Raw genomic sequence first — 16,815 nt, 5'->3', positions numbered from 1 at the left:
GGGGCGTTGTGGGGCGGCGGCCCCGCCTGGCGAGGAGAGGAGACGAGAGGAAGGACGGCGGATAGAGCGTCGCGGTAGCGCGGTCACAGCGCCCCCTGGCGGGCGGGCGGGCGGACAGCATGTTGGCTGGAAAAAGCTGAGCTCACCGAGCCCTGCCATAAAGGATGGGAAAAAACCAACCCGAACAACAACCCCACAGCCACAAGCAGGGATCCGACAGTGATTTATTTCATTCCTTTACATTCATTACAAATAACACATAGGTTGGTCCCTCCTTCCGCGTTACATGGTGGTGTCAGGACAGCGCGTGACGACGCTCAGCAAAAACAAGCATACCCAAAGACCCGACTGCTTCCATTTACACAGTGACAGCATCACACACAGCAGGCAGCCGTGGAACACCTGAGGGATGGCGATGCCGTTTGTGTTGTATCTGACAGATCCGGGCTGTCCCCAGCTCTACCTCGCCTATTATTTGGCTAAAAGTATGTTACAATCCTTTCTTTTCCAGCCAGAACTGAAATAATTCAATTTGCTTTGTACCTGAAGTAGCAATGGGAGCGTGGGTAGCAAAGTATGCTTTTATACCGTCCTAAATTGACACGTAGTCCTTCAATGGTGTGATTTCAGCTCGCATCCATTTGACGTGAGCGCGATTCCTCTGCCCCCTCCTGTTCCCAAACTCCAACCCTGGGTACCCACATGCCTTTATTTTCACAGTGATTCATAACATGAGAGCTGAAAGCATTTAAAACACCTTCAGGCTGTGAAGTAACCGATAGCCTAATGGGCGAGCCCTGTTGTAGGCCCAGAAATTCAGTGACTTACCACACGGCTAAATACTTTGGTATCTTAAAGATGCCTGTAGTGCACAGGAGACACATTCATGCACAAAAAGACCACAAAACGCTTTGCACGTTGGCATGTTTCTATGCTTATTTTCAGTAGCCTTGACACTGCGGGACGAGCTGCTTATCTCTTGAGCTGACACAACAAGCAACTGGTTGGAGCACCGTGACCATTCCCCCCACCTGGGAAGGGTTTGTCCTGAATTGTTCTGCAGCAACAAAAGCGGTACAGCATAGAAATGACAAAAGGCACTTCTGAGAACTCATTCGCACAAGCATTCCAATGAGACTGGAGTTCTTTGTCTGCTGTGTTCCTCCTCCACCCTTCTCCTGTCCTTTCCTGCAGTTCAGTTGGTGTTTGGAAGGAAGAAAAGTAGATGAGACAGGATAGGGAGAGAAGAGGAACGGACAGAATCCCTTTTCTCTGCTTCTCCCCTGTATCCCAGTGCTAACATCACAGCTTGGCTCCCTTGTTTTTGTAGAGTCACAGAATCATTCAGGTTGGAAAAGCCCTCCGAGACCCCCAGGCCCAACCCCAGCCCACCCCACCACTGCCCACGTCCCTCAGTGCCACATCCCCACAGCTCCGGAGCATCCCCAGGGATGGTGAGCCCAGCAATCCCTGGGCAATATATGAAGTGGTGTTAATATGTAATAGCTAATAATGCATTTCCAAGCACAGTTCTGATCATCTGAACCATACCTGAGGTGTTTCCTGGAAATCTTTTGAAACTTTGCTCATTTCCATCATGTAAGCATGGTTCAAGGTGTGCTCAGTTACCACCCTGCTAACACACAGCCCTGGTACCCACACACAGAGGTATAAAATGAAGCACTGGCACATGTTGCCCATAGAGATGCTGCTGCCCCATCCCTGCATACACCCAGGGTCAGGGGATGGGCTGTGAGCACTGATGGAGCTGTGGGCGTCCCTGTGCATTGCAGGGAGTGGGACCAGAGGGCCTTGAAGGGTCCCTTCCAACCCAAATCATTCTATGATTATAACTGTACAAAGAAGATGGATGTCTTGACTTCAGATTTGAAAATCAAGCTCCAGTTCGCATCACTGAGATCTGTCAAAATGTTTTTGCAGCCTGTGAGAATCAGGATACATAAATCTCTGAGATTATGCAGCCAAAAAGCCTGTGTGGGCATTTAGAACAGCAGAGCAGTGTAATCATTTAAAAGGAAATTTTTGTTCCTCCAAGACATTCTGCCTCTACAGTATGTCTGTTTCCATAAGGCAATGGAGGAGGAGAACAGGAGGTCATACCCAGCAAGTGCAGCTCAGTCCGGCAGCCCTCTGAGTGGCAGGTAACCCTGTAGACAAAGGTAGCATCCCCTACAGCCACACTGCTGAGTGAAAGTCACCTTCCATAGGTTACCAGCAGGGTGTAGGCAGTTGCATCCCAGTATCCAGACCTGCCATGTTACAAATGCTGCCACAACTGTCACCTTGCTAGCAGTCCCAGAGATAAAGCTCCCCTCCTCCCCTCCTGCATCCATGATCCATGCATATTTCAAGAGGTCCAGTTTCAAGTATTGCCAGTATGGCCCCTTTCACTGGTTTTGTATACATTAAGTACACCTTACTGGTCTGATGGAGGCCAGCATTTGTAGGGGGAGCTAGCATCACGTCTAGACTGTAGTGATAATTGGATATAACCATCTCCAAAGCATATCAGTCCTCATTCAGCGACTTCTGTTGGGCCCGTCTCACTCCTGAAGGTGTTCCTCAAAAGCCTGCGTTCCCCATCAGCTCATCAGACAGGAGGTGTAATTACCACCTGCCATGACAAAGCTGCGCGCCCTTCAGCCTTCCTGACTACAGCACCACTGCAGGCTGCTCTGCGAGTAGGAAGGCAATACGCAACCAAAGGTGATTCCGTCTATCCTGCTCTCCCTAATGCACGCTAACCTCCGTCTACTGACATTACAGAATCACAGATCACAGAATGACCCGGGTTGGAAGGGACCTCAAGGATCATGTAGTTCCAACCCCCCTGCCTAGCAGGGCCACCAAACATACATCTTTACTAGATCAGGTTGCCCAGAGCCCCGTCCAACCTGGTCTTGAACACCTCCAAGGACGGGGCATCCACAACCTCCCTGGGCAGCCTGTTCCAGGACCTAACCACTCTCCTAGTAAAGAACTTCCCCCTAACATCCAACCTAAATCTTCCCTCTTTTAACTTAAAACCATTTCCCCTAGTCCTGCTATTATCAGCCCTTTCGAAGAGTTTGCTCCCCTCCTGGGAGTAAGTTCCCTTCAGGTATTGAAAGGCTGCAATGAGGTCACCCCGCAACCTTCTCTTCTCCAGGCTGAACAAACCCAACTCCCTCAGCCTGTCATTAACGCCCACATTTATTAAACTAAAGGAAACTAACATTTAATTCCCTGAGTTCTTTGTATTCAACACGCAGTATGTTTCCTCACAATTAACTACACACTTAGTTTCTGTACTCAGACCCACCACAAAGGACACGTCCTTCCAAATCACCACGTCAAACAGAGCACTGCATTAGTGACAAAGGGCTGGGAGGCCTGATTATAGAGTCATGGAATGGCCTGGGTTGCAATGGCCCACAGTGCTCATCCAGTTCCAACCCCTTGCTGTGTGCAGGGTCACCAACCAGCAGCCCAGGCTGCCCAGAGCCACATCACTAAGTTTTCCTCTTCCCTCTCTGCCAGTTGTGCAGTAGGTGCACTCCACCACTATATTGAACGTGCAACTCCCAGGAACTCATTGCTTCCCTTCTGTTTGGTGACTCTTCTATTGTTTAGTATAACCAAAAACAAAACAAAACAAAACAAAACAAAACAAAACAAAAAGAGTAAGGCCTCTACAATTTCTTAACTAAAAAAGAGCAGTAGTCTTTATTTGCCATCTGGGACGTCTCTCCAGATAACATACAGTTATGTCAGCTGGAGGCAGTAGTCTATGTACACATTTTTCACCGCTTTTCTCCTGCAGAGAAACAGCTGTGAGGAATAACCTGGATTCCTAATGCATAAGAGGAGCGTATTGCTTTACAGAAACTAGAATCATATTGCAGGATACAGGCAACGTCAGGAAAGTCTTGCTTTCAATAGCAACTCCATCAGCAGTATGCAGACTGTGGATGTCCCTCCTCGTTCCCTGCTCTAGTTGGACCAGATGACCTACAGGTCCCTTCCAACTCAGGTGAGCCTGATTTTATCAATATTCCTAGGTTTGGACCAAGAAATATCCCAAAAAGCCAAAAGGGTTTTAAAGTCATTAATTCAATAGCAGGAGTTTGTGCTTCGGTCTAAATAGAAATAATCAATCTGGTATATTCAGAATTTGTCTTTTAAATTAAAACCAAAGTATCAAAATAAGTTAACCCAGAAAAACATACTTTTGTTTTTTTACATAGCAAAGATTACTTTTAGACAAGACTTAGCAGAAAAATCAGTTTGGGAATAAACAAAAGGATCTCCATTGGCAGTGTCTGCTTGGGGTTTAGCTCTGCCATCCCTTTGGAGGCATCTCTTAACCAAAAGTCATCGATACAAAAAGGCAACGTAGTGAAAAGCTGAAATATTAAAATTCCAGTAAAGTGCATGGGATTGTGGCAATACTTAATGGCTCTGCTAGGATCTCAACTCAGCTGCTGGACTGAAAGATGGGGATGCCAAGTTCTTCACGATCTTATTGAGGTTGGCGATCTTTTCTTCAAGTAAATAGTTCTTCTTCTCAGCAGTTTTCTGTCTCTGCTCCGTCATCTCCAAAGCCTTCAGCAGTTGAGCGTTCTCAACATAGAGATCCTTGACCACTGCATCGGCTTTGGTGTTCTTGGAAAGCTGAATTGTGAGCGAAACGTTATTACTCAGCACACAAGCAGCAAAAGAGAAATGAAAAGCTTTTTTAAGAGGTAAGTAGGTATGGCTGAACGCCTTCATTTTAACGTAGCCAAGGAAGACAACCCGCCCTCTAATTCTCTCATCTGTTAGAAACTATAGGCTTATGGAGTCATTATGGACGCTGTGAACATTTTGGAACTGGAAAGACTTTGCAAGGAACTTGAAAGATCACGTGGATGTTGGGGACTTCAAATGACCCTTTCGCCATTTGCCCTCTAAGGACAGGTGTGCTCCACGTGCTCATTGGTCCCACACAGGTAATTCCACAGAGGTTTGGACCACCCTATAAAATTAGGGAAAGCAGCTCAGCATTTGTCCATTTGCATTGGAGAAGCAATTTGGCAGGAGACCCCATTGGTGTAGCTTCTCCTTAAAATGAGAGGGGAGGCTGACAGACATTCTCTCCAATGGCACCATGTCATTCCTTCCCAAGTATACAAAAGATCCTATTGAGAGCTTTTGAAGAAGAGAGGCCGGAGCAAGAACAGAAACCCCAACATCTTATCAAGTGAAGGATATGTTGGGTCAGGGGGTGTGGAAAAATCAGTTCTTGTACCGTAATCCCTGTATTCCTCAGGAAATTCCTTAGTCCTTTGTAAGAAACTTGTCCAGCTAAAATCCTTGGCCCAAACTTTATGTGTGCCTGCACACCAAGTGTGCACAGCTTTCAGGGAATTAACGTGCAATGAATTCAGACTCCAGTTTGAACTTTTGGGAGGTTTTGGGCAAATACATTGGCTCAAAAGAACTCAAAGAAAACGCTCTTTAACTTTCTTCTCAGCAAGAGGGAAGCTGTGGCTTTTGCCCAATTAGCTGTTTACAGAAGCAACAGGGAAGATTTGGGGAAAAGAGCAAGAACTCTTACTTGTTCCTTCAGCTGATTCACTTTATCTTGGAGAAGCCTCTTCACAAGCCTCAGTTTCTGTTCAACATCCATCATACGTTCTTCCATCATCTTTAGAAGCTGCTCATGGCCCCCCTGGAAAGCAACACGTACATGAGAATCTATTCACAAAGATCGGGTCGCATTCTGTGCTGTTCTTCCTTCCACTTCATGCAGAAGGAAAGTGTTGCCATTCCACTTTTGAGTACATTTTAAAGAGTCAATGCAGTTAATGAACAGTTTACGGAAGCAAAATGTTATGGCAACATTTAAAGGACATTCACAGCATTAAATCTAAGTTGTATGTGAGATGACTTTATCTAAGACAAATCAATATGATACAGTTCTGTATCAACTGGGACAGCTGGCTGCTTACTTTGACTGTAACCCTTCATCTCAAAGGCCACCCAAAATTCAATTATATCCTAAAACTAGCACTTCATTCTCCCAGCCCCTATTTTTACTTTATTTGATTAGTTGTAGATAGCTAATGCTTCTGAATAATCCAATGTGCTTTTGTTGTTTTTCCTGTCTGAGGCGATGGGCAATCTAACTACAATGAAAGCAAACCACTGACATGAGTTTAGTGAGATCTATTGGTGTTGGGTAGATGGTTGGACTGGATGACCTTCTAGGTCTTTTCCAACCTTGGTGACTCCATGATTCTATGAGATGCCTGTTGCATCAACAGTTGAATGCAAGTCTCCCAAATAAGTTAGAAACACCAGGAACTGTACAGAGTCAGTTATTCATCTTAACCACTGTAGAAACATCCTGTTGGACCAATTGAATCAAGTCCACTCAAGATTTTATTTGTTGGAACTCCAGAAACTTCTTAGTTTACAAATGGAGCTGCATGAGTGCTTGGCTTACAAAGACATTGGAAAAGGTTGCATTAGAGTCGTCCAGAAAGCAGATTTAAAGTGCTGCTGGGAACTTTTCCAGCTTTTATAAAGTTCTACTAAAAGGAATTCCAGCAAAATCATCTTGAGCTACCTTCTGCAGTTTAACTGGAATCCAAGAGCATGGCTGGGCATTACACATTGTACTGCTTGCAGGAGCCTTGAGGGAGCGGCTCAGTGGAATCTAAGATTTAGTGGTCTTAGTGTCTGTGATCCTTGTTTGGTTTTTTACTTAAGGATAATTTGAGAGCATTCTATCTAATCTCACATTTCACACTTGATGGGAGAAGCCAGCTCAAGTTTCAGAAAGATAAGCAAAAAACATATCCTTTAAAGAAGCGGTTGTCGACCTCAAAATATTGGTAATAAATCTCATTTAATCTAGTACTTGGAGGCAGAAGAAAAACACTAAGGAACATCTGAGAAACAAGTCTGACGACTTCCCCCTTTCCTGACCCTACCATATTTGCTTTATGGTCACAGCAATAGGAAACGTTTCAGTAGCATGGAAATTCTTGTCTCAAAATTGCACCAACACGTCCTGGGGAAGCAGAGGGTTCCATATTAAAGCATATCCTCTATTGTATTCTTTCCCAGAGGTCATATGATAGAACCACAGCACGGTTGGGTTGGAAGGGACCCTAAAAAAGCCCATCCAATTCCAAACACCAGCTCAGGCTGCCCAGGGCCCCCATCCATCACCTTGGGCACTGTCCTCATTATGAGAAATTCAACAACAGTGTCTGAAACTTGTTAATTCTCACTCATAAAGCTGAAGCTGTTGATGCCATTAAGACAAGAGACTTTATGTTTAAAAAAGAATTTATTTCTCATTTACATCAGAAACGTCATCTTTCCCCATTATAAAAGTTTAGGCATCTTATACAAAAAAAAAGCAGCATAAATACCCCAGATTTCCTTTGTCTCATATAAAATTAGTACCATTTGAGAAAAATAGGCTCTTCCCACATAGAGCAAACCCACGTTTTAAATAACATAAATAGAAACGATTTGCAACAAATGAACAGCCGACAAACATCCAGAAAATAACTTTAGACAAATAAATAGTTAATAACACTGTGCAGACTCCAAAATAAAATAAAAATGGATCCTCAAGTTTCTCAGCTTATGCCAGTTCGTATGTTTGTGTGTGTGTATCATGGCAAGGAATGAGATGGTAAGCAGCCAAGCTGTCAGAGGTGCCCGATCCTCCTGTAGGAATCTGCATGCACTGCTCGCTGCTCCGGTAGCAAGGCCTAGAGAGAGAAGGCAAGTGGGACACTTCACCCTGATATCCAGGTTGTCTTTATAAATACATACACACATTTAAAGCAAAGCACCAGCACAAGCCAAGCAAGCAACACAAGACAAAAAACACATGCAAGAGAAAAAGCAGAGCACCACCACATTACATTTCTCTGTATTAGTACTACACAAACGCAATTAAGGAAATACTCAGGATGCTGAAGGGGGCTCATCCACATCTGGGCGAGATTTAAAAAGATCGGTGACCATAATAAAGTGCCATTGGCAAAGCAGTTCCACTTCTGAAAGGGGAGATGATCTGCCACTACATATCACCTGAGGTCACCAAAAAGCATTTATGAAATACAGCCCCATTGACCTTCTCCTCAAACCTGGTTGCAAGTCTTCTGCTGAGACAGCTGAGCAAGCTTTGGCCAGAGGTTATTGGAATTTTCCAGAGCAGACCAGCAGAAAGGGGGAGCTGAGCAACTCTGTGTTGCTGTTTGGGAGAAAGTAGGCAGGTTAACAGAGGAGAAAAGGTGGTGGGGCTTTAACGGGGTGATGCTGGCATAGTGAGCTTGGTGAGCAACAGCTCAACATGGACTGTAAAGCAAAGGAGAACACAGACCACCATAGCCATGATGGAAAAGTAAAGAAGGATGCAAAGCATAAGGAGCACACAGATTCCATAAAGGAGGAGGGTAACTTTGGTGCCTTCCACAGAAGGACTAGGGATTGAAGAAAGCTGCGAAGTGCAAAGCAGCACCAGCAAAATGAGGTGGTTAATTGATGCAGCAAACACAGATGACATGATGTTGTACTCAGTGGTGAAAAGACAGTGAAGAGGAGTTAGGATGCAGATTCCCAAGATACTTAAAGGGAACATTGTCATGGACATGAGCTCAACTAGATGTTTGCTTCAGGATGACTGAGGGAAAGAGAGAAGCAATTCAAGGTGTGCTTAGAGAAGCAGTTGGGTTTGCCCCAGCTTAAAGCATCCACCATTTTGCCCTTGTTTACAGCTGTGGAATGAGTGCTTCACAACAGTGACTGTAGAAAGGCAGGCAGTAGAGCCCGCAAGAACAGCTGGAGGAGATGTTCCAAACTGGAACTTTGTTTGCATCTGTTCTCTTTAAGTAAAAATCAATACACAAAGAAATGTTACAAGCATTAAGTGCAAGTGCACTGACAGCAAACACTTGCAAAACCTCTCTCAAAGGATTTTTACATTGATGAAGATTCTGGGAAACAGAAGCGGTGCCTGTAGAGCTGCGGGTTCCGGGATATGATTAGTTTGCAAATTGCTTCTCAGGCTTTCAAAAGCAAAGCTACAAATCTAGCTCTAATGCAACGCACACAGCACATCCAACTGGCAGATGCTGCTGCTGTAATACAGCTTTTATTGCTTTCAAAATTCAGTTGCGTGCTTTGCTTTCCAATGTCTGTGACCAAGTACATCAGTAATGCACCTCCACCATCACTCAGTGAAAGGGAGAGAAACTTACAACTCAGTTGTTTCCTTCTCCTGCATTCTTTGCTGTCACTCTCCTTTGTAGGGAATTGTTCCCTTCAAGGCCGTGATTTAAAGCAGCTACTGAGAGCTCTGTAAGCTTTAGGAACTATTACTGCATGTATTTTTTCCATAACACATCTTCCAAAATACACTTAACTAATATGGTTTTAAACTTCAGGGACTCAAGCTTATACAGATACATAAATTTATTATTATAGAATGCATTTTTTTTCCCCTACTATCAGGTTAATAAAACCATCAGTCTCTTATTTAAGTTACTTAGAGCTTTATCTTCAGTCACATTATTATTTAAGAGATGTGCCCAAAGCCAAAGCTGTGGTGATTGATGGATATGGTCACCAAATCATCTTTCATTGGGTAAGTCAAAGACTTGCAGGAAGGGGGAGCTGAGCAGCTCAAAGTACCCCAAGCAAAACTATGGGTTGGCAGAGGTTGGCTGGCAGCCTCATTTTAAGGTTCATTTTACACGGGAGATGCAAAATTTGCTACTAGAGCTTATTGTTGCTTCTCATTCCAGTCTCGCATGTTGAAATAAGGAGTGACTCAGCCCAATGAGCACAGTGGCTGTATCTTCGTTGGAATTGGATTGCTTTCCTTCAGAAACACCAGGGATGATGTTTCAGGATAACAGAAATGGTGCCCTCCAAACAACGTCCTCTCACGACCAAATAACAAAGAGGGGGAGACCTTACAAAAGGGTTACTTGGTTGTATTATGCTCTGCTATATCTCCTGTGGCAGAACTTCACGTGGCAGCAACAGCCTGAACTCATGCTCTATGTCTGATGCCAGCGTGTCTGTGCAATGTGCATTTTCCAAAGCAAAGGTTCCAGACATGGACATTAGGGAAAATAAAAAGCCAACTACAAACACTAAGGAGAAAAGCCACAGTGGATGGAGTGAGCCATGAAGATAAAGAGGACGTCAGAACTCATGGCTCACGCTGCATAAGCTGAATAAAGGTTTGTTTTGTGTAGAGCTTTAATGCAATTAATTTCAGTTTTTGAACTGGCATAAACAGAGAATGGATCTCAAAAGTCAAAACACCAAACGAACACAACACCCCACCGAAGTAAAAGCCTGCAGAGTAACAAAAGCCTTTTACCTGCTGCATGTTGGTTTCAGAAGGTCTGCTTTCAAGCTCCTCCTGCAGCCGCTGGCTCCGCTGCTCTGCCTGCAGCAGCTGCTGCTGGAGCTGCAGGAACTGCTCCCTAGGCACCACAGCACAGCCCTGCTGCGGGAGCTCCCGGGGGGGCAGGGGCTGGCTAAGCATCCCGCTGCTGCTCGAGTGTCGCATCTGCAGAGCAACACAGACAGGCTGTCAGGGGAGAGCAGCACGGCAGGTTGCACGAGGCACGTTTCTGGAGTTGCTCTGGCATGATACATGATGCATGAGACCTCAGCATAAAGCATCTCTTGTGCACAAGGGAATCGAGTCTGAAGCCAGTAACAGATGCTAAGACAAACTCTTCCTGGTGAAAAAGGTGCATCTTTACATGCAGTTCTACAAAGTCCATCGGAGACTGAACTTTGATTCATAACTCCAGGCCTGCATTATGACTCATTGAACCCCTGGTGAAATCCTAAACAGGTCCGTGGTGAGCTATAACTTCACTTTAGTTTTTAATTTTCACCTTAGCCTTTGCAACTCTTCTAATAATGGCATCTTGGCACAAATAAAAGCATAATATAGAATTAGCATAGAATCACTAAGGTTGGAGAAGACCTCTAAGATCCCCCAGTCCAACCATCCACCTACATTCTAGGGTGACTGAATTGTTTTCATGCTCTCTGCTGTGTTCTATCCTGAATTCACTACTTAGGAGCCCGTATATCTATTGAACAGAAGATCTCAACGCATTTTAAGCTTTCCATTTAGTCATGCCACAAGCAGAGCTTGATAAAATTTCTTGAGACTTAAGTTCCAGCCAAGCCAATTTACAGCTTCAATTTGCATAAGATTAATGATTTCTTCATGTAAAAATCATTCTTCCTGTAAGAGCCAGCTAACTGCATCACAAAATCCTCTTGTTATCTCATAACCATTACTCTGGTCCCTTAGGAAAAGGTACGTGAGATTATGTTAAGCAGTATCACTTTTCCTTTCACAAGTGCCGTAATTAAGGCCTCAATTAGCAATCACAGTTCCGTTATTGAGTTCATCTATAATGGAATCGATTATAAGCATTTGACATAATGGTGTAATTCTATCAAGGGTACTGCTCTAATGGTGTATCCAATGGTGGAGCCCCAATGTAGATAGAGAAGGGCTTGAAATGTGATAAGAACATCAGTGCTGTGGCTGTGATAGCATCTGTTCACCTGTGCTGGCCCAAATAGATAGAATGCAGCCTTATAAGGTACTTTAAAGTAGTGTAAGTATTTTAAAAAGCTTATATATGTAAATATAAATGTACATATCAGGAGGTTCTTTAGAATCAACTCGCCTATAATGAAGCTATTCTTTTACCAGCAGCATAAAGAGTAGAAATAATGAAATTTAAATGGGATCTGTGCAGGGTTTCATGGGATGTTGCAAAGCACACAAGTGGAAGAGCTGAGGAAACCACCACGGAATGTTAACACCTCCAAATTAAGTTGCTAATGGCTAATGAAAATATGTAGCCTTGCCGTATTCACCTGCGGAAGGAAGTGGAACAGGAAGGAGCTCACTAAGCTATCAGGGATGACACAGCGTGACCACGTATCAGTCAGCACTAGGGAAACACTTGATGGTCTGGTGGAAAGGCATGCAAAGGGGCAAACATGAGGACACCTTCAGGCCTCACAGTCACTGGGTGAGGAGGAAGGGATGGAGCCACTTCTCATTTTCTCATGATCAGTTTAATCCTTTTGAATGCAATTGGTCATTTCTCCATTTTCACTGCGACCCCTTTGGAATACCCAATGTTTTCCTATTGAATCAAATCACTGAATGCACTGCCTGCACCCAACAGGTTAGCGCAGCTGCCGAAGTGAGGATGTTACATTCAAATGAATAGTGGCTCCTTTACTTCAAAAGATGCATGGAGTGAAAAAGCAAATCCATTCAGAAATGTTTCCTTCATGCTATGGTAGTACATTGAAAATGGTTGCTCTACCTTCACACACTATTTCAGAGAGAGAACTGCACCCTTCTCTGCTAGTTCCAACCACTGAGTTCTAGACAGGTTAGCCATGGACAAAAGGAGAACAGGCACAAAAGAGAAAGTTAGAGGTCACGAAGCGCTGAGTGAATGTTACACAGCCCTGTTGGGATAATGTTATCAGAAACAGCGAGTCCTGCAAGTTTGAATTACAGGTTTTGGGAGGAAACCCAAACCCAATTCCACTCTTATGTTCAGACTGAAGAGTTGAACAGAGCTGGGATTTCCCCCAAAGCATAATTAAGAACACATGAAGCAAAGGCACGGGAAATAAAACTGTTTTCAATGACTTGTCAAGATTTCATCTTTTCTAATCAAGTCTTTAATAATTTTACAGCTAATTACATGGCATATTCAGCATAACATGCTTCCCATTTGCTTCCTTGGTGAAAACCACGAGGTATCTCAATAAACAGTGCTGCAAAAGCCTCATCTATAAGACAGTCTGATTTACCAAATAAGTAAAAAGTACGTTTTAAACTCAAATTCAGACCATCAAGTTCAATGCAGAGACAGCTCAAAGGTCCTGTTAAGCGAGGCTTCCATTCAGCCAACTATTCCCAAGGTAAATAAGAACAGGCTTCTACATCAAGAGCAGCATTAGGCAAATATTAGTTAGGAAATTTGAGGTGATGTGTTTTAGGAAGAACCAAGCGTTAGCCTCGCCTCAAGCACAGAAGCAAAATCCTTCCCTGTTTCATTTCGTATCTGGAACATCACACGAATTCCCATGAACCACATCATGCTTCACAGAAGCGTGGCAGTCAAACACTGAGCATGAAAGAGGACGTTAACATTAGAGGACATTGATTCTTCCAGTTTTGATCGTTTCCCCCCAAAGAGGAAAAGCTTTTTTTCTTTCATTTTATAAATAAATTCACATATTCAGTGACATTCTGATAGACCTGCACACTACAGACAGCGCAGTCAACACCCATTGAGAAGTACCTCCATTAACTGATCATCCAGCTTGACCTGCTTTTTCCTCAGCCCTTCGCTTTCTGAGCTTGTTTCCAGTTCACGTCCAAGAGAATTCAGCTGACTGATCTGTGGAAGACAAGATGTTTCCTTAGGAAGGCAGCAGCTTTGTTTTATCTGCTGTATTCAACGAGTCAGGAGTCACCGCGCGTCACACCAGCTCCAGATTAAGTATTTGGACTAACCTTCCTATTGGCAGAGGACAACTCCTTCTGTAGCTGCTCACACTCCCTCTTCAAGCTTAATTTCTCCTGCTCTATGGCTTTGACAATACCTGACTGGCTTTGATGCTTCTGGTGCTTTAGGGAAAGGACGGTGGATTCCAGCTGTCGGATCTAAAGAGACCAGAGATGAACAAATGTGAGAAGACATTCCAGACTATTCCGTCTGCTTCATAGTGACGTTTTGGGCACATTCCAGTAGGTCAAAACTGACAACCCACTGCAAACCAATTGCATTTGCAATATCTAGTACCAGCTGATTTCAGACTCAGATTTCAAACATTTTAGCTTTGAGCATCCCTTCCTCCTCTCCATAATTTGTCCGACCTGTGAGCTGGGAAATTAAACACAAAGAACGCTGGAAGGTTTAATAAGTAAATCCCAGAGTTATACGTGTTGGAAGGGCCCTCTGGAGCTTCCACATTCAATCCAGGGTGGGCAGTGATAGGACAAGGGGGAATGGTTTGAAACTGAGGTAGGAGGTTTAGGTTGGATGATGGTTGGTGACCCTGCACACAGCAGGGGGTTGGGACTGGATGAGCACTGTGGGCCTTTGCAACCCAGGCCATTCTGTGACTCTATGAACCCCCAGCTAAAGCAAGTTCCCTACAGTAGGTTGCACAGGAAAGTGTCCAGACGACCCCCACCACCTCTGCAGCCCTTTGCTGGCTTCTCTCCAGCAGCTGCACATCTGCTTGGAACTGAGGAACCCAGAAGGGGATCCAGTGGTCCAGATGTAACCTCCTCAAGGCAGAGCAGAGGGGGCAAGACCAAAATCCTAGACAAGAGACTGTCTGCACGGTCCCCTACCTTCTCCCTGGCATGCACCAGCTCTGTGGCAGAGCTCCGGGCCTCCCTCTGCAGCCGCTCCTTCTCCTGCTGCAGCAGCTGCTGCTCCTGGGCCATCAACTGCTCCAGCTCATCCTGCTGTGAGCGCCCTGGGGAAGGCACAGTCCGTGCTAGGACCCGGTTCTTAAGACAGACAGAATTGCAGGGTTAGGCCTTCAACAGAGAAGCAGATGTTTGCTCTGTTCAGGTGGGGTTTAAGGAGGCTTTTGGTAGCTGCAGGGTTCCATCTCCCTCCCAGCCTGTGTGCCATTTTCCAGTCAAATCCAACATGATTATCCCAGCGTGCAGCCAAGCACTTCACCACAGCCGCAGCTGGAATGGTTACTGTGAGTGCACACACAACTCAGTGGCACAGAAAGGGAAATTGGGCTCAATTTTGGGGCCTCATCAAGTAAATAACAGAACCCCATTACACATTATTCAGTAATAGCTGTGATTCAGCTCCTGTTGCACAATTCTGAAGCACTCTCCTTTCTGTGTGGATGTTAAATACTCCTTTAATTACAGGGCAAAGGAGCCAAATCAGGGGCTAAACTCATCATGCCAATGCAGGACTGCTGCCTGCCACCTCCTTCAGACCCACCTCCTCATCAGCTTGGCATTGCAAACAACCTTACCAGTCTAATGACAGTTAACTCTTAAAAATGAAAACTATTAAAACCAGAAAGCAACACAGAAATATTGTGTTTTTTTATATACTCTCCTCCCTCCAGCCAGTTTGATTGCTAACTTTCCATCACTTGTGTTTACAAAAGAGTCAAAACCAACACCACTCAGAATCTGCTTGCTCAGGCCTGCAGCACCATTTCTGCCTCACTCATTAATGAGCCAACCTAAAAACCAGACTGGCTCCAGAGACAGGATGCCCATCTGTAGGTCACCCACGTGGATCTGATAGAGGTAACTTACCTTCTCATTGGCATTCTGCAGCTGCTTGTGTAAAGACATCACCTCTTGTTCGAGAGCTTCCTTCTCCTGCTGTGCCACCCGCAGGTCTGACCTCAGGCGGGACATCTGGAGGGTGGTGTTCTGCAGGGTTTCATCCAAGCTCTGAACCTGTAACGTGCCACAAGCACCTGCTATTTGACTGCTGTCTGTTGGAAGGAGGTGATGAGATGACACTGGTGGCCCACCTCCTACAAACACTAACCAGATCTCCAAGTTTCTGCTTCAAATGAGCTGCCATACACTATTAAACATGGCCAAAATACCACACCCAGACGCCTTCCATCCCAGAATACTGATTGTGATATGCTGGGAAAAGGAGATCGCTTTGGGATTATTTCTTCATGGGTTAGGCTGCGGTTGGACTTGATGATCTTCAAGGTCTTTTCCAACCTGAGTAATTCTATGATTCTATGATTCTAAGAAAGCGCCATCAGCCAAGCAAATGGCCATTTGTCCCTTCCCTTGGCTGCTAGGAAGCAAACTACCACCAAAAAGCAGGGAGCAGAAGCAGGATCTCTGCAGTGCTCGAGGGATGGCTGGGGCACAGTGAATTGGCAGGAGGAACTTGGATGTGGGGAATAAAAGGTCATATTTAACAAGTTTCCTTTTGTCCTTTAAGGACATCACTTTGAAAGCCCATCAAAGCACCCATTCTCAGCTGCACGGAGTCTCTGCGCATGTTAGAAGAGGGCTGTTTTCTATGAAAGAAGCAGTACCAGAAATTCGGAGATGCTTTGATTCAGGACTGTAACAAAACCCACTGTTCTACCTTCTCCTGTGAAGCTGATAGCTGTGTTTTCAGGCTCTGACTCTGCTGCTCCCAAGACTTCTGCTCCTGCTTCAAGCTGCCAACCGTGCTCTCCAAGAAGCTTACTTTGGCCACCTGGAATAAGATTACACGGCTAAGCCTGAATCATTTGGGATTTGCTTTAACTCAGTTTGACTTCAGAAGTTACGATAGATGGAGTTACAGCTATGCAGGGAAGTTAGAGAGCCAAAAAAATAAACCACAGCCCAACCAACTCCGTTTCAATCTATGCACAACAGGATCATTATTTATGGCATGCCTACTGTGCTGCCCCAGCCTGGACTTAGCATACAGAGTGCAAGAACACTGCCCTCCTTGTCTTGCTGCAACATTTCTATCCATGCCTTTGCTCCTCACAACGTTTGGAATTTGCTATGTGACCAAATTGCACTCAAGCTATGCTCCAAAAGCTCTTTTTAAGAGCAGTGAGGGAAAATACGCAATGGCACAGAAGCCTTGATCTGGCCTGAAGGTAAGAAGGAAACCCAAAGTAGTTGTATAGCTTAAAGGGATGCAGACTGTGATATAAGAACTTCAGTACCTCATTACAGCACGTGGGCAGGGACAT

At 44.8% G+C, this 16,815-nt stretch overlaps 1 protein-coding gene across 7 annotated transcripts in view; it reads right to left on the bottom strand.

Moving 5' to 3' along the window:
- Positions 1-206: 206 nt before the first annotated feature.
- Positions 207-16,815, bottom strand: part of NIN (ninein) — a 52,988-nt gene continuing 36,379 nt past the window's right edge. For 3 of the 7 annotated variants that reach the window (XM_072338262.1, XM_072338266.1, XM_072338264.1), the window contains 8 exons: positions 16,209-16,322; positions 15,401-15,547; positions 14,453-14,614; positions 13,607-13,756; positions 13,392-13,490; positions 10,403-10,594; positions 5,600-5,713; positions 4,326-4,674 (listed from right to left, as the gene is read on the bottom strand). In XM_072338262.1, the coding sequence (XP_072194363.1) occupies positions 4,465-4,674; positions 5,600-5,713; positions 10,403-10,594; positions 13,392-13,490; positions 13,607-13,756; positions 14,453-14,614; positions 15,401-15,547; positions 16,209-16,322 (1,188 nt within the window). In that variant the 3' untranslated portion in view covers positions 4,326-4,464. Of the gene's footprint in view, positions 4,675-5,599; positions 5,714-7,332; positions 7,776-10,402; positions 10,595-12,398; positions 12,460-13,391; positions 13,491-13,606; positions 13,757-14,452; positions 14,615-15,400; positions 15,548-16,208; positions 16,323-16,815 lie in introns of those variants that run through there. The other 4 variants (XR_011903751.1, XM_072338263.1, XR_011903750.1 and 1 more) reach the window with 4 other exon arrangements.

Source organism: Excalfactoria chinensis, chromosome 5 (genome assembly GCF_039878825.1).
Source record: "Excalfactoria chinensis isolate bCotChi1 chromosome 5, bCotChi1.hap2, whole genome shotgun sequence".
Lineage (NCBI taxonomy): Eukaryota > Metazoa > Chordata > Aves > Galliformes > Phasianidae > Excalfactoria > Excalfactoria chinensis.
The sequence above is the reverse complement of the archived record's forward strand: the minus strand, read 5'-3'. Positions and strand labels throughout refer to the sequence as shown.